Consider the following 18,289-nt stretch of genomic DNA (forward strand, 5'->3'; position numbering starts at 1 on the left):
CCTTTCTCTCCCCCACATGTGCAGCATCTTTCCTCCCCTCTCACCCATCCCCTTGTGCAATATCTTTCTATCCTTCCCTCTCATCCCTTGTGTAGCAGAACCCTTGCAGCTTGTATCCCTCCCTCCCATCCCTTGCAGCTTCTATTCCTCCCTTCCTCCCATCCCCTCATGTAGCATCTTTCTATCCTGCCCTCCCCCCCACCCACTGACCCATTTCTCTCTCCAACCGCAAGACAGAAAGAAATGTACCTTATAATAAACCGGCAGCAAGCTAGACAGGCTCCTTCACGGCCTGGGCCATTCTTCTGCCACATCACTGATGACATCATCAGCAATGCAGCAGAGGAACAGCCCAAGCCACAAAGGAGCCTGTCTAACTTGCTGCCGATGCTGCCAGTTTGTTATAAGGTACATTGATTTCTGTCTCGCATTCGGAGGGAGAGATGTGTTGGCTGGGGGGGGGGAGCGCTGCTGCTGCTGCTGGCAACTAGGGCTTATTTTCGGGGGTAGGGCTTATATTAAGACCTACCCTGAAAATCATGCTAGGGCTTATTTTCGGGGTAGGTCTTATTTTTGTGGAAACACGATAGCTCCTTTTAAACCAGTTTGGATACTCTTGAATTGAGCTGTCCAACATGGAGGCCTCTTTAAACGAGGATTAAACCATAAGTATTATAAATTACCTCCATGGAGATGAGTAAAATGGGGAGACAAGACATTTATTAGATATATTAGTGGTAGGAAGAAGTTCAAAAGTAGCATTGTGAGACTCAGAAGGTGAAGAGGAGGAATATGTAGAAGCTGATAAAGATAAGACCGAATTGCTTAACAAATATTTCTGTTCTGTGTTCACAACTGACGCGCCGGGAGCGGGATAGCAGAAGCCAAACATAGAAAGGGATGGAGGTGTGGCAGACCCTGATTTTTCAGAGGATTGTGTTTGTGAGGAGCTAGCTAAACTAAAGATGGACAAAGCAATGGGGCTGTACATCCAAGGGTAGTGAAGGAACAAGGAAGTTCTGGTGGCTCCTCTAGCTGACCTTTTCAATGCTTCTCTAGAATTGGGAGAGGAGAAGAGCGGATGTGGTCCCTTTCCACAAAAGTGGAATTAAGGAAGAAATAGGAAACTAAAGACCGGTAAGTTTGACTTCTATGGAAAGTAAATTAATGGAAATGCTTTAAAAACAGAGAATGGTGAAGCTTCTGGAATCCAGTGGATTACAGGACTGGAGGCAACATGGATTCACTAGAGGTGGGTCTTGTAAGACAAATCTGATCAATTTCTTTGATTGGGTGACCAGAGAATTGGATAGAGGGAGTGCGCTAGATGTGGTGTACTTAGATTTTATCAAAGTCTTTGACAGTGTTCCACACAGGCATCTAATCAATAAACTGAGTTCCCTCAGTATGGGCCCCAAAGTGACAGAGTGAATCAGGAACTGGTTGAGTGGAAGACAATAAAGGCTAGTGATCAATGGAGATCACTCTGAGGAAACAGATACTACTACCAATGGTGTGCCTCAAAGATCAGTTCTTGGGCCTGTTCTTTTTAACATTTTTGTAAGTGATATTACTGAACATCTGTCAGGTAAGATTTGCCTCTTTGCAGATGATACCAAAATCTGCACTAGAGTAGATGCCCCTGTTGGTGTGAATAACACGAGAAAGGACCTAACAAAGTTTGAAGAATGGTCTGAAATTTGGCAGCTAAGATTTAATGCTAGGAAATGCAAGGTCAGCATTTGGGCTGCAAAACCCCAAAAGAACGGTATGGTTTAGGGGGTGAAGATCTTCTGTGCATGAAAAAGGAGCGGGACTTGGGTGTGATAGTATGTGTTAATCTTAAGGAGGACAAACAGGTTGAAAAGGCAATGGCGAAAGCTAGAAGGATGCTAGAGTGCAATGGGGGGTGGGGAGGGGTTCGGCAGGAGGGAGTGGGCACCCTCTTGTCAAGTGGCTGTCATGGCGAGAAGGCGGCAGGAGGAATTCAGCACTCCTCCTGCTGCGGACATTTAGGGGTGGGGTGGCTTCAGAGATTCCAGCAGGAGGGAGTGGGCATCCCAAGTGTAAAAAGATCTTGTTCTGGGTGTTTGGGACTTGGACAATGTTTTGGTCAAGAATGTGATATAAAGATAGATGTAGTTGTGGTCTGGCTGATTAAATGCCTGGACGTACAGGTAGATGATTTTTTTTTTATTATTATTATTATGGACGTACTTTTCGGGAATGGACGTTTTGCTTCTGCCAACTTTGGGCAACTAGCGCGCTACATCCAAATAGGATGTAGACGTTTCTTTTCATTACATGTAATCAATCCCTCCCTTTTGATTACGTGTAGTCAATCCACGTGTAATCCATCCCTCCTGATGTAGAGTTAATAGGCACTTGTGGCAGCAACACCACAGCAGTTTCAAACCTTGTAAGTTGAGAGACATTGCTAATTTTGATTGTGGGTTTGTATAACCCAGAGTCTCACAAACCATGTGCCGCAGCACAGTGGTGTGTCATGAAGAGATTCCAGGTGTATCGTGAGAGATTCCAGAATATTTTTAAAATTCATAAGAAATAATTCATAAAATAAATATACACTAGAATAAATGACCTGTAACATAGTAGATGACGTCAGATAAAAACCTGAATGGTCCATCTAGACTGCCCAACCTGATTCAATCTAAAAATTTGTTAGGGGGTTTTTTCTTCTTCTTCTTAAATATTTCTAGGCAATAATCCAAAGCTCTGCCCAGCTGTTCTTAGGTTCCAACTACTGAAGTCTCCATCAAAGCTCACTCCAGCTGATCTACACCCTCCTAGCCATTAAAGCCCTCCCCACCACATCCTCCCCCAAACGGCCATATACAGACATAGACCGTGCAAGTCTGCCCAGTATTGCCTTAGTTCAATATTTACTATTATTTTCTGATTCTAGATCCTCTGTGTTCATCCCACGCTTCTTTGAACTCCATCACTGTTTTCCTCTCCACCACCTCTCTCGGGAGTGCATTCCAGGCATCCACCACCCTCTCTGTAAAGTAGAATTTCCTAACATTGCTCTTGAATCTACCACCCCTTAACCTCAAATTATGTCCTCTGGTTTTGCCATTTTCCTTTCTCTGGAAAAGATTTTGTTCTACGATAATACCCTTCAAGTATTTGAATGTCTGAATTATATCTTCTCTGTTCCTCCTTTCCTCTAGGGTATACGTCATGTACACAAGAGTCTGTCACCGCCAGTGCCTCCTTTCTACCCCCCGTGTAAATGTTCACCAGCGCAAGCAGCATCTTCCACCTGCTGCTCCTTCTAGCCTCGGCTCCCTTCTGATGTCACTTCCTGTCACGGGACCAGAAGGGAGCCAAAGGCGGCGCGATCAGCAGGTGGAAGATGCTGCTAATGCCAGCGAACTTGTGCAGAGGTATAATTTTAGTTATAGTATGCCGCGAGAAACATATGCTCTGTTTAGTGTGCCAGAGCTAAAAAAGTTTGCGAGATACTGGTATAACCCTTGATTAGATATGAACATCAGATGGGCTATAGAAGAGGTTCTCAACCCAGTCCTTGAGACTCGCCAAGCAAGCGTGGTTTTTAAGATATCTACAATGAATATGTATGGGATAAACTTGCATGCACTACCTCCATTGTATGCAGATCTACTTCATGAATATTCATTGTGGGTATCTAAAAACCTGACAAGCTAGGTGTGTCCCAAGGACTGGTATGAACACCCCTGGGCTACAGAAATTTTATTTGGGCTGGTTGAAGGCAGAGCGTCAGAGCAGTTACCGCCACTGCCAGCGCTAAAATCTGCACTGTGCATTCATAAAAGAGGGGATTAATTTCCTCACCAGCAATATATGCTCAATTATATTCTGTCTTCATCTAAGACATTTTCACAGAAAATCTGGGCTAAATGTATAAAATGATCAATATCTTGAGAGGATCTTGTCTGATGCAGTATAATATTTCAATCTTTTATTCATATCTCTTTGAGAAGGAAGTGCATTTCTAGGCCATCATCACTCCTATCAATATATCAATTTCTTTTCTGTGCTCTTGCCAGATTAGCAGAATAGTTTTCTCTTCTGATCTTGCTTCTTTCCTCTGCTATAGATTTTTAATTTTTTTTTTGATCACAAGTGTTTCTCAGATCTGAATTTTGAAAACAGATTTCTAAAAGCAATGCAGGCACTACTGCAAAGGACCTGATTATATTTTGGCAGTGATTAACACCCATATTTTTGTGAAACTTGGGTTAGATGCTAATTGGGGGTGCATATTGAAAAAGAATCTCTGCTGTCTTAAAAATGTAAAAATCCCCTTCCGGGGATGTGCATCACCTGGAGCAGCATTAAGAGCAACCTTGCAGTATGATCAGAGTTCAACCCCTTTACATCTGTTGTCATCTGTTGTGGCAGCACCAGGAGGAGGCTGAAGTTTGTCCTTGCTGCTTTTGAAAACTTGCCCTATGCTGCTGATGCTAACGAGAAGCCACGAGCCCACCTCTGTTTGCCACCATCACTACCCAATGATGGTGGCAAACAGAGTTTAGTTGGTATCCCAACTAAAAAAAAAAAAACAACCTCTATTGTCAAATAAATGCTCCAGAATCTGATGGGTACAGTGACAAACGTGTGCACAAGGCTGAAATGAGGGTAGTGAGGATACAGTGCCCAGGATGATTCAGCTGGATTGGGTACCTCCTTCTTTACTGTGATAGAAGGCCACCTACTCCCCACTCCACCCTCAAAGCTATCGAGAAGCAGATGGATTGGGGAAGGAAGTTAGAAACTTCACATCCTGACCTGGCCTGTCACTGTCATAGCACATCTTTCTCCATGACACTCTTGGTTGTCGGATGGAGTGGAACTACTGTGGCAGCATAGGACCCCAGAAGTACAGGGCTAAAGCCCCGACAAGCTTCGGCCGCATCTGGAGGTCCTCTGACATCACACACATCAGTGCATGCTCCAGGCCCTCCAGACATGGCTAGAGCTCATCCAAAAGAGAGGAAGCTTTGTGGGGGCGGGACTGGGGGTGCAATAGGATGGGGCTGGAGGTGGGACTGGGCATGGCTAGAACTGGGTAGGGCTGAGGCAGGGGTTTCCTGGAGAAAAATATGGTAACGAGTGTTATGCTTCTTGGTAACTTGATTCATTTGGACCTAAAACTCTCTTGATTCATTTCAGTATTTAAGTGACCGTGGATTGACCTTGCGATGTTTGGACTTTTTTTGTGTACCATTATATGAAGTGTCATTTTCCAAACAGAATATATCAACAGTTTGATTCCAGAGGAAGGCACTAAGGTGCTGAAACCCAGGCTGTGTTGAGTCTGCTGTTGGTTTCAGTGCAATAAAGTCCCAGTTGAAGCATCACTTTCATCTCAATTTTTGTTGATTGAGTGTGATATTTCATAGAAGTGTTCCTCCGTTGTTTTTTTTTTGTTATACCTAATTCAGCCCAATGGACAGGTAAAGTGAACAGTCAAAATTTGAAAGAACGCTTAATGAAATAAAGGTCAGACCATGGTATAATGGTAGTGCTTCTTAGCATTTTTTTTGCTACTTCAGCTTGTCTGCGGTGTTCTTTGCTCACATGTTTAAAGACAATAGACTGTTTTCAGTCCAATTCTTTATATGTGAGGTTGCAAACCATAGGACCCCTGAGGAAGGCGTGTTCGCCGAAACACAGACCGTGTAGGGTCCCGTTGGATTTTTATCACAGTATTTTTTATCATTATACTTTTTTAATTGAATTTTCATGGTTTTATATGTCAATGTTTAATAAATTATCTCCAGAACATCTGTATCCACAGTTTTTGTTTTTGTTTTCATCGGTGGATTGTTTTCACTGTGGATCATTGGGTCTCCCCATTTTTCTTTGTAGTGCTGAATATATTCCTTTAAAGAAAGCATATACTTCTTAAATAGAAACTTAGAATAGAAACATAGAAGATGACGGCAAAAAAGGGCTACAGCCCATCAAGTCTGCCCATTCTGCTTACCCACCCCTTGTCTATGCCCTAATGACCCAATTTTCTTATCTTGACCCTCGTAGGGATCCTACATGGGTATCCCATTTATTCTTAAAGTCTGGCACGCTGTCTGCCTCGATCACCTGCACTGGAAGCTTGTTCCAATGATCAACCACTCTCTCTATGAAGAAATACTTTCTGGTGTCGCCATGAAATTTTCTGCCCCTGAGTTTGAGCGGGTGCCCTCTTGTGGCCAAGGGTCCCTTGAGAAAGAAAATATCATCTTCCACTTCGACACGTCCCGTGAGGTACTTAAATGTTTTGATCATGTCTCCCCTCTCCCTACGTTCCTCGAGAGTGTAGAGCTGCAATTTGTTCAGTCTCTCTTCATACGAGAGACCCTTGAGCCCCGAGATCATCCTGGTGGCCATCCGCTGAACCGATTCAATTCTGCACACATCTTTACTGTAATGTGGCCTCCAGAATTGCACACAGTACTCCAGATGAGGTCTCACCATGGCCCTGTACAACGGCATTATGACTTCAGCCTTTCGGCTGACGAAACTTCTATTGATACAACCCAATATCTGCCTTGCCTTAGATGAAGCCTTCTCCACTTGATTGGCAGTTTTCATGTCTGCACTGATGATTACTCCTAAATCTCGTTCTGCTGAAGTCCTAGTTAAAGTTTCTCCGTTCAAGAAGTACGTCCTGCATGGGTTTCCGCTTCCGGGGTGCATGACCTTACATTTCTTAGCATTGAAGCCTAGTTGTCAGGTTGAGGACCAACTTTCCAATGTAAGCAGGTCCTGCGCCATATAATTCTGTAAACTGCATTCACTTACTATATTACATAGTTTGGCGTCATCGGCGAATACTGTTATTTTACCTTGAAGCCCTTGAGTCAGATCCTTTATGAATATGTTGAAAAGGAGTGGACCCAGGACCGAGCCCTGCGGCACTCCACTGGTCACCTCCGATGTTTTAGAGAGGGTACCATTAACCACCACCCTCTGAAGTCTGCCACTCAGCCAATCATTGACCCATGCAGTTAGTGTCTCTCCTAACCCCATCGATTCCATCTTGTTTAGCAGCCTGCGGTGTGGGACACTGTCAAAAGCTTTACTGAAGTCCAGGTACATGACGTCCAAAGACTCTCCCAAGTCCAACTTTCTTGTTACCCAGTCAAAGAAGCTGATGAAATTGGATTGGCAGGATGTACCCTTGGTGAATCCATGCTGACTGGGATCCCGAAGATTCCCTTCATTCAAGAACGTGTCCAATTTGCTTTTAATTAGTGTTTCCATGAGTTTGCACACTATTGATGTGAGACTCACCGGTCTATAATTCGCAGCCTCTGCCCTGCAACCCTTTTTATGCAGAGGAACGACATTAGCTAATTTCCAGTCCAGGGGAACTTTCCCCTTACTTAGGGAGAGATTGAATAGCTCAGCCAATGGTTTCGCCAGGACATCGCTCAATTCTCTGAGCACTCTTGGGTGCAAATTGTCTGGTCCCATGGCTTTGTTCACCTTGAGTCTTGCTAGTTCACTGTAAACTTCACCTGGTGTGAACTCAAAATTATGAAACGGGTCTTCTGTGCTTTGTGTTGCCTTCAACTGTGGACCGTGTCCCGGTGCCTCACAGGTGAAGACTGAGCAGAAATATTCATTCAGTACTTCGGCTTTATCGGAATCTGCTTCCACGTAACTTCCGTCCGGTCTTCTAAGGCGTACTATCCCACCTGTGTTCCTTTTTCTGTCACTAATATACCTGAAGAAGGATTTGTCCCCCTTTTTAATGTTTTTTGCCAGAATTTCTTCCACTCGAAGTTTTGCCTCCCTAACTGCCATTTTGACCGCTGTAGACCTGGTCCTATATTCTACCTTTGCCTCTCTTTTCTCCGTGCGCTTGTAGGAGAGAAACGCTTTTTTCTTCTCCTTAATGGTGCGAGATCTCCACAGTGAACCATTGGGGTTTGTTTCTTTGTCGTTTATTTACTGATTTTATGAAGCGGCTAGTTGCTTCATGTATGGTTGATTTCAGTGTTAACCACTTAGCTTCTACATCATCGGTCTCCGCTTGGTCCTGCAGCGTCCGATGGACGAAATCTCCCATGCGTGCGAAGTCTGTGCCCCGGAAATTGAGTACCTTTGTTTTCGTGTTTGATCTAGGGAAGCCTTTCCTAAGGTTGAACCATACTATGTTGTGGTCGCTGGAGGCTAGTGTATCTCCTACTGAGACCTCTGAGACGCTTTCCCCGTTGGTGAGTACCAGGTTGAGGATCGCCTGGGCCCTAGTGGGCTCCGTTACCATTTGTTTGAGACGTGCTCCCTTTATGGAGGTTAAGAGCCTCCTGCTACCACTGGTTGTCGCTGAAAATGAGTTCCAGTCTGCATCAGGCATATTGAAGTCCCCTAGCAGTACAGCTTCTCCTCGTAGAGTAATATTCTCTGTCTTCAATTAATTCTGCGTCCATGTCTTCCAGTTGTCTTGGGGGTCCCAGACTTTAATCATGTGTATAATATTTTTATTTTTTTTTTAATCACCAGTATGCTCCGTTGTAGGTTTTAGACCCTTCATTCCCACAGCAAGTTATTCTTAAGTCATAAGGTGGCATTTCAGTTCTTTTAAGCTTTCCGGTTGGAGGATTATTAACCAGTAACCTTGCTGTGCAAATTTATAAAGATGTGAAACTATTCCATGATTCTCTTAATTATTGAGCAGCTATCGGAGACAAAAATTTGCCCAAGCTGACCTTCTTCCACCAAGTAAACAAGCTGCAAGACCGAGGGTTTACACAGCTTTGTCTGTTCCCTTTACTGCTGGAAGATTTTGAAATAAGTGACACACAAGCTGCAGTGCTCAAACCTTGTCAGCAGTTTCTCACAGCTAGTATATGGGTGTTGAACTAGAATCGGTGCCCATCAGATATAATTCATTGTCCTGAAAATACAGCTCCTAACATTTTGTCCCAAACTAAATGTGATGAGTCATCTGGCCTATCTCCCTTTGCTCATTATCACTGCCTCAGAATAAGTGATTAACTCACATATAATTACTCTTATAAGATAATTTAAGACTGGCTTCAGTAAGCTTCTTTACCATAGGCACAGAATGAGAGAAACCCAATAGAAGGAAATTCTGTAAACTAACACCTAGAGGTTTGTGCCAATTACATGCATCAAAGCCGCCATTAATTGACAGGCATTTTTTGTTCACTATTCTGTAATATACCAAATAAGCGCCATAGGGACCGATATACAGACCACAGGAGGCAGCCTGGCTACCTCCTGCAGTCGGCAGTGAACCTGGAGGTTCAATGCTGGGGCCGTATCTGGCCACCAGCATTGAATTTCTGGTCTAAGTTCAGCAGCAGTAGACATAGCCTGCCAGGCCTGGATTCATTGCCTGACCATCTATGTCATAGCAACCAACGATAGACCTGCTATTTAGGTGGGTCTGTCTGGCCGCTAGATTTGGCCAGTCTGCCAATGAATTTTGGTGCTGACTAAGCTATGTCACACAGTGTAGCCAGGACCGGGTTATTCAGCGGGAGATAGCCGTCTCTCTCCCACTGAATATCAGCGGTTAGCCAGCTGAGCACTCTTTAGCCGACCAGAAGCCATTCCCGGCTGGCTATATAGTGCTGAATATCGGGCAGATAGTGCCTAACTGCAAAAGAGTACAACATGGGCATGTCTTCCAATTAGTCGTTTCTAGAATACTATAAATTCCATGTATAAGTTTGCACATCAATCCCCAGATACTAAATACGGTGCAAAAAATTGGGCACGGATATTTGAGCGCCAATCCAAGATGTGTGCCAAATTAAATTGGCTGAGGTGCCACTTAGTGCTGATAATTGGGTTTTAATTGGCATTGATGATCACCAATTTGGAACTGGGTGCACATTTTGCTGTGCATTATGCTATAACGATGTGCTTCCAAATCCCGTAGCTCACTAGCCAAAAGGAGGTGTGTGGCGAAGGGAGGTACATGGGAGAGTCAGGTGGGTTCCTAAAATTTGTACACAATGTTATAGAATGCCAGGGATGTGTGCCCAAGTTGGGTGCCGCTAAGCTCGATTTTATAATGGGCGCCTAAGTTTGATTGATATGCAATAGGCGCCTAACTTTATGCACCTACCTTTTTTCTGCACCAATTAAGAATTGTCATACTGTGACAAACCAAAGGTCCGTCAAGCCTAGTATCCTGTTTCCAAGGTTCATAGGAAGAAGGCACTAGGGGCAACAGACCACAATACTGCAAACACAATATAGACCTGCGCCCATTTACCTTGCGCTATAAAGTCCTGCACGCTATTGTCTTGCGCTATAATGACTTGCGTGCTATTGTCTTGCGCTATAAAGTCCTGCGCGCTATTGTCTTGTGCAATTGTCTTGCGCTCAGTTGTCTTCGCGCAATTGTCCGTGCGCTATTGTCTTGCGCTATAAAGTCCTGCGCGCTATTGTCTTGTGCAATTGTCTTGCGCTCAGTTGTCTTCGCGCAATTGTCCGTGCGCTATTGTCTTGCGCTATAAAGTCCCGCGCGCTATTGTCTTGAGCAATTGTCTTGCACTCAGTTATCTTCACGCAATTGTCCACGCACTTTTGCCTTGTGTGCATTTGCCTTGCCACCTGTTTCCAACAGTGGCCAATCCAGGTCCCAAGTCCCTAGCTAGATCCCACTTACAGAATCTGGCCCTCAGTGCTATTCTATAATGGGTGCTCATCTTTGAGTACCCATTGTAGAAATAGCATTAGGTGCTGGGGTTTTTTTCAGCTCCAATTTTTGAGTGCCATTATAGAATTTTCCCCTCCAAGTGTGTTATCTTATGCCTACCAATGGCATGGTATAAGAGGGCATGCCTAAACATGGGTGTGCTGATTCTGATTTTTGTAATGGATTCTTGACACCAAGATGCCATTATAGAATTGGCATTAAGCGCACAACTTTGGGTTGCTTAAACTGAAGTGCCAATTTATAGATTTGTCTGTTTAGTGACCAAGGCACTTGGTGATACTTCTACTACTTATCACTTATATAGCACTGATAGGCGTACGCAGCGCTGTACATTTTGACATTTATAGATGGTCCCTGCTTGGAAGAGCTTACAATCTAATTTGGACAAACAGACATGACATATAGGGTTGGGGATGCAGAACCCAAGGTGAGAGGAATTAGGAGTTGGCTTTTAACAGGGACTTGAACACTTCCAGTGATGGAGCCAGTCATAGGGATTCGGGCAGCTTGTTCCAAGCATATGGTGCAGCAAGGCAGAAGAGACGGAGTCTAGAGTTGGCAGTTGAAGAGAAGGGCACAGATAGGAGGGACTTACCAGCTGAGCAGAGCTCACGGAGGGGAGGGGGTAACATAGAGGGAGATAAGTGAAGAGAGATAGTGAGGGGTAGCTGAGTGAGTGCATTTGTAGGTCAGTAAAAGGAGTTTGAATTGTATTTGGAAACGGATGGGAAGCCAATGAAGTGACTTTAGGAGAGGAGTAATGTGAGTAAAGCGGCACTCCCGGAATATAAGTCGTACAGCTGAATTCTGGACAGATTGGAGGGGAACAAGATGGCTAAACGGAAGGCCTGAGAATAGCGAGTTACAGTGGTTTAAGCGCGAGGTGATGAGGGTGTGGATAAGTGTTTTGGTAGTGTGCTTAGAGAAGAAGGGTCACATTTTGAGCCATTTGAATGGCCTCAATCAAATACTTTGGTAACCCCAAAAACAAAATAATTAAACAGGAAACACAAAAGCTTGAACCACTGTACGAAAATTGCTGCTACTCAGGAAATCACAAACATTAGGCAGCAAGAACACACATAAATGCTGGTATTCTAGTCATTTATGCATATGGGCAGAGTTTTGGCAGGTGCACTTAATTTCTTATAATGTATATGGAATCAGCTGGACTATAAAATCAGCCTTGCAGCAGAGAGCAGAAACAGGAGGCTGTGCCAGTGGCTTTCTCTGGTTTCCTAAGAAATAGAGCTTCAGGCTGCTTTGTGCAAAGACAATTGATACATTACTGAGGGAAATGATTAAAAGCAAGTGACCGACTATATATATATATATATATATATATATATATATATATAGTCTGATGTAGTGATAACGGAAATAGTCTGATGTAGTGATAACGGAAATTGCACCATCCATGAGCAGGTAATCTTTGGTAACGCTTTCCATGCATGAACTCAAAAGGCCGGCCACGGAGGCCCATGTTGTAACTTCTGTTCTTGCATTATACTTTGGTGGTCTGCTGGTGTAACTTGTTTTATGTTTTGCTTTTATGTTTACAGAAGTGACGTTGAAGGTTCAAGTAAGCGATGCCAGTACTCATCAGCCAGTGACCGATGCTTTCATTGAGATTTTTACCAACCAAATTTCCATTGCCTCGGGCTACTCAGGAGCCGATGGTACTGCCTTCATCAAGTTCCAGTATAAGCTGGGCAGTCACCTGATTGTTACTGCCACTAAACAGGCTTATGTACCAAATTCTGCACCGTGGAAGCCCATAAGACTGCCTGGTAAGATGCATCTCTTCTCTCTGCTTTTGAAATCAGAAAAATATTTTAGGATGAGAGTTCTGCTTTCACAATTTAGTGCTGCATTGCTGGTCTGTGTTTTGCATGCATAGATTTTGTGATGCTGCCACTCAGCTGTTGTAGAGAGCAACTTCATCAGCATTTATCATATGTTTGACCTAATGTCGAAATATATGACCTTTGTTCGGGGAGATTTGCTATATGAAGCACTTTGTCCTGGGAGATTTGCTTCACTGTGTGTCAGGAACCTCCATTTTACTATCTCAGATAAATCTACAGCTTTGCTACATCTGTCGCTCTCAGATCCTGCAGAAAGCATTGCTTTTGGCACCGATTTAGAAAGATATTAATTTAATTTTAGTTCATGCATTTATAATTCCACCTACCTATAGAATCCTAAAAGGCTTTATTATAACTCTGGTACAGTTAAAGCCTTTGACAGTTCGTATTATTTCCATTTCATCTTCCAGTAAGTTCTGTCTTTCCATTTTTGAATTACGAATCAAGCCTGTCTTTTGAATTTGATGCTGAATAAGAGTTTTCACTGTCTATATAGAGCCACACAGAAATGTGGTGAGGACAAAATAACAGTAACAAATGGGAGATTTGGCTCGAGTTCTAATATCAGAGTCCTCTTCAAGGAAATATTTTGTGTCTGTAATATTCCAACATCAGACTTGGCATTGGGGGGGGATGGGAAGATGAAATGGAGATGATTTTTATTTTTTTTTTTTTTTTTTAAATGGGGAACAGTAACTTGTGAGAGCTGCTCATAGAAATTTTTCAGCACAAGTCAGGTAAAAAATACCTGAATCCTCTATTCTCTCCTTTCCTGCTCAGTGCCCCCATCTCCACCCCTTGTTTTTCTCCCCCTATTCTTCACCATCTCCATCATGTGTTTTCCTCTGTGTCTGCTGTCGTAAGAACAGCAGCAAATCATTGGGAGCTTGTGCTGTCAGCTCCCCATGGCTGTTTCTGCCAACTTATGCTTCACACAGGAGGTAGAGGGCTCAAGGGAGAGTGGTGATTTTGTTTGTCACTGTGTTGGTGCTGCCTTTCTTGTCTACGGTGACAGGGAGGAAGAAAAAAGAGCAATGCTTTGGGTAGTAGGGGGGAAAAAAAAGAAAAGAGTAATGTCAGTGCAGGTGTATAGAGAATGAGGGATAAGGAAATACAGGCCTGAGAGGGAGAAGGAAGAAGGGAAGAGTGGATTCTCTGCAGTGAGGTGCCAGGTTAAAGTTCGATTGTGTTCTGGGCCCAGTGAATTGCTGGCTGGTTTAGATGCCATCTCCCAATCTGCAGCTTAAGCACTGATAGATTTTTATACATGTGTGTGCGTATGAAAAAGAAATTGGGCTAACCTTGATAGGCAGTATATAAATATCTAATAAAATTAAAATAAATATACTGCACACCAAACACACTCCTGTAGTGTAGCTATGGGAGGGCCTTGGGGACCTGGGACCTCCCCCCAAACAACAGTACCCTGAATAGCCAGTGGGGATGGCCAAGCCCCACCAGCTGAGGAGCTCCAGACCCTGAATCTCCCCTGGCATGAGGAAGTTGTTGATATGCTTTCCAGCCACCAGTACTGGCATGCATGAGGAGTGGCAAGCACGCCTCTGAGTTCTTCACACCAAGAGAGGTTCAGGCTGTGGAGTTGCTGAGGTGGCGCAGCTTGAATAAAGGAAGATAAATTTTCACACACACACACCCCATGTTTGTTTGGTTTATTTGGTTTTGTGATTGATTAAGGTCTATTTTTCAGTCCTCTGTCCATAGAACATTATTTCTGGATAATCCAGATGCTCTTTACTACAATGCTTCATGCTCCTGTTCTGGAAGCATACCAACAAGTCAGGTTTTTTGGATATCCGCAATTAATATGCACGAGGTAAATTGTGGATAAAGGAGGACCCGTTATCCTCATGACCGCTGCAGAGATTAAAGGGTTGTGGATTTGATATATTGCCTTTTTGTGGTACAACCAAAGCAGTTTATATTTTATTCAATGCAGGTTCTTTCTCTGTTCCTAGTGGGCTCACGATCTAAGATTTTATTCCTGGGGAAATGGAGGATTAAGTGATTTGCCCAGGATCACAAGGAGCCACAGTGGGAATCAAACCCAGTTCCCCAGGGTTTAATTACTCCCAGAATAAATGAAACTCCCTATTTGTTTTGTTTGACTGTCTTGAATAGATTGTAAGCTCTGTCTAGCAGAGACTGTCTCTTATGTGTTTATGCACAGTGCTGCAGAAGTCTAGGAGCACTACAGAAATGATAAGCACACTAGTAGTAGCGTTCACTGCAAGTAACTTATGTTTATGTTTATTAAAAATCTTTATATACCGCTTAACTAGCCAAAAAAAGGATCAAAGCGGTTAACAACATAATTCAAAATAATGAAAAGAACTCCATTTAAATAGTATAGAAAAAAATAATACATTTCTAATATATAATGCAACAATCTAAAATAAAAATTAATTGATTGATTCATTAATTAATGCAGATTGAAGTACTGAATTCAAATCCTCTCAATGTAAGAAACCCAATTGAAAGGCTCCTTCTACAAAGGTGTGCTAGTGTTTTTAGTGCATGCACTAGATTAGCACGAGCTAGCCGAAAAACTACCACCTGCTCAAGTGGAGGCGGTAGCAGCTAGTACGCGCAGCATTTTAATGTGCGCTATTCTGCACGTTAAGGCCCTAACACACCTTTGTAAAAGGAGCCCTAAATGTCTTTTAAAATTTAGGAAAGATTCTTCCTTTTTCAATTCTACAGATAAAGTTATTCCATAAAATTGGAACCAAATAGAAAAATGCACAATTTCTAGTTGAAGCAAGATGGGCCTTCGATATATGAGGTATAGCTACTCTGTTATAGTTCAATGACGGTTGTAGTTCAAATAATGCATCAATAAATCAGGGGAAATCTTTCTGAAAGAACATTGCTGCCCACCTCAGGTCTACCAAAGCTGTGCTTCTCAACCCTCTTCTGGAGGCATGCCTAGCCAGCTCGGATTTCAAGATCACTCCAGTGGATCGTGAGCCCACTAGGAATGGAGAAAGAACCTGCATAAAATAAAATATAAACTGCTTTGGTTGTACCACAGAAAGGCAATATATTAAATCAACCACCCTTTAATCCTCAAATTGCAAAATGCTAAAGATTTGATTCAAATTTTGGATAGCGGTGCCTAGCAAATAAATTGCCATCAAATGTGGTCACATCTTAGAACTTGTGCAAGCCTTTAGGTGGGTTTATTTTTATTTTCTTAATTGAAACCTTGTCTATTAATGCTGTGTCCGAACACAGGATTCCAGTCCTAGCATCGTCATTGTTTCTCCATATATTTATTGTAATGGTTAAAAACTGCCCAAGGCTATTTTCATTTTTCCCTCTTTGACATTTACTTAACAAAATTAGCTTGTGTTCTGCCTTATGATGCTTCCACTTAGTTTCAGTTTGGTTGGTAATTAATATAACAGGTGTCTTGGGAGCGAACTGTCATATGGTTAATTAGAAATGCAAGGGGAATATTGTTGATATTTGCACTTACTGGGTTCATGAGAGTGAGGGAGCTCATTTGTCATGTCTCATGTCAAGAGATGAGTGTGCATTCCATGGGTCAGAGGTTATCTATGCGCCAAGTAGTCTGGGCTGGATTCTGCACTTCAGCTCTGGTCTCCAAAGATGCTTGATTTACACATGCTTTCATTTAACAAATTGATTTGTCTGACTAAAAGCCTACATTAAAATTTTACAAAATCATGGTTTACTACACTGTACTGTATTACCATTGTCTCTTTGGGTCTGCCTTTTTACCTTTGGGTTCCTTTTTCTGCTTGAAGATTCGTTCGTTCACTATATAATTTTGTAGGAGGAGCATATGATGACATCTTCTGAATTTATTTTCAAGCTTTTTTTTTCTTTGCATCAGCAAACTTGCATCTTTCAAATCAGAAACCACTGTGGTAGTTCCTACCGTCTCCTCACTCTCTGCAGAGGTCATGAGGAACGACCTCAGCAGCTTCTCTGTTGTGCTACTTTAGAACCCAGTAGCATGTATTTTCAGTCCTAGGTTACTCTATGTGACTCCTGCTGGGAAAGAAGGCCTTTGTGTATGTAAGCTTCCAGTTGTTACTCTATCCATATAAAACAGGGATCTCAAAGTCCCTCCTCGAGGGCCGCAATCCAGTCAGGTTTTCAGGATTTCCCCAATGACTATGCATTGAAAGCAGTGCATGCACATAGATCCCATGCATATTCATTGGGGAAATCCTGAAAACCCGACTGGATTGCGACCCTCAAGGAGGGATTTTGAGACCCCTGATATAAAAGGACTGCTGGCCAAAGCCTTGATACATAGCAGACTACCTGACTTCAGTGCTGGGCAGAATGGTTAAAGCTCTACTAAAAAGCAAAACTACGAGCCAGCATGGTTTCAGTACAGGCAACTCTTGCACTACCATTCTATTTGATTTTTCTGAAAGTCTAACCAAGCAAGTTTGACAAAATGACAGATTTTAGATAGAACAAACAAATCATAATTTGAATGTCCAGGTTGAGAGCCCTATATTTTAGAAAAAGAAACCCCAAAAACTGCTGATGTCAACCTTTTCTAAAACAGATGCAAGAATAAATTTTTCTGTGCTGGTTATGTGCAATGGGAGCAGCCATTTTACAACTGGCAACATTGGAAACTTCAGCAGGAGCATCACAGCAACATACATGTCTAAGTCACAGCACTTGGCGCACATGTGTTGACATTTCAGAACATAGATGTGTAAATGCTGAAAAATAGGCATGTAGGTCTGAAAGTTTGGAAATGTACACATCTACATTTTCCCAATTAGGTACAGAGCTTATAATCATTTGCAGCAATTGATTTGGGGGGTGGACAAAAAAAAAACCCTCTGTGGGAAAGTAAGGGGACAACCTCTCCTAATCCCTTCAGTGGGGTGCTTCCCAAAACAAGCACTTTTTCAGAACTTAGTTGTGTCTAGGAGCAGCCATCAATCCTGATGTTGATGTCTGTGCACGTAAACACACATTCCCCTTCTGAAATGTGGAATGTATGGGTATTTTTTGGGCCACACTCAAAATATGCCCAGACCATTTCATAAGAACATAAGAATAGCCTTACTGGGTCAGACCAATGCTCCATCAAGCCCAGTAGCCTGTTCTCACAGTGGCCAATCCAGGTCCCTAGAACCTGGCCAAAACCCAAGGAGTAGCAATATTCCATGCTACCGATCTAGGGCAAGCAGTGGCTTCCCCCATGTCCTTCCCAGTAACAGACTATGGACTTTTCCTCCAGGAACTTGTCCAAACCTTTCCTAAAACCAGCTACGCTATCCACTCTTACCATATCCTCTGGCAATGCATTCCAGAGCTTAACTATTCTCTGAGTGGAAACAAATTTCCTCCAATTGGTTTTAAAAGTATTTCCCTGTAACTTCATCGAGTGTCCCTTAGTTTTTGTAATCTTTGACGGAATGAAAAATCAATCCACTTGTACCCGTTCTACTCCTCAGGATTTTATAGACTTCAATCATATTTCCCCTCTGCCATCTCTTTTCCAAGCTGAAGAGCCCTAACCGTTTTAGTCTTTCCTCATACGAAAGGAGTTCATCTCCTTTACCATCTTGGGCGCTCTTACTTTCTTGCAGTAATCATTAAAGTAGTCAGCTACATTTTCACTATCCTAGTAACTGTAATTAATTGCTGTTCAAGAGTAACTATCACATGACATGACATGGCAGAG

At 42.8% G+C, this 18,289-nt stretch overlaps 1 protein-coding gene across 2 annotated transcripts in view; it reads left to right on the plus strand.

The window, feature by feature from the left end:
- The window catches only part of FAM171A1 (family with sequence similarity 171 member A1), a 292,982-nt gene that overhangs the window by 97,844 nt on the left and 176,849 nt on the right, over positions 1–18,289 (plus strand). For both annotated transcript variants that reach the window (XM_033931205.1, XM_033931204.1), the window contains exon 2: positions 12,277–12,504. In XM_033931205.1, the coding sequence (XP_033787096.1) occupies positions 12,277–12,504 (228 nt within the window). The remainder of the gene's footprint in view (positions 1–12,276; positions 12,505–18,289) is intronic.

This window comes from Geotrypetes seraphini, chromosome 2 (assembly GCF_902459505.1).
Source record: "Geotrypetes seraphini chromosome 2, aGeoSer1.1, whole genome shotgun sequence".
NCBI classification, from domain to species: Eukaryota; Metazoa; Chordata; class Amphibia; order Gymnophiona; family Dermophiidae; genus Geotrypetes; species Geotrypetes seraphini.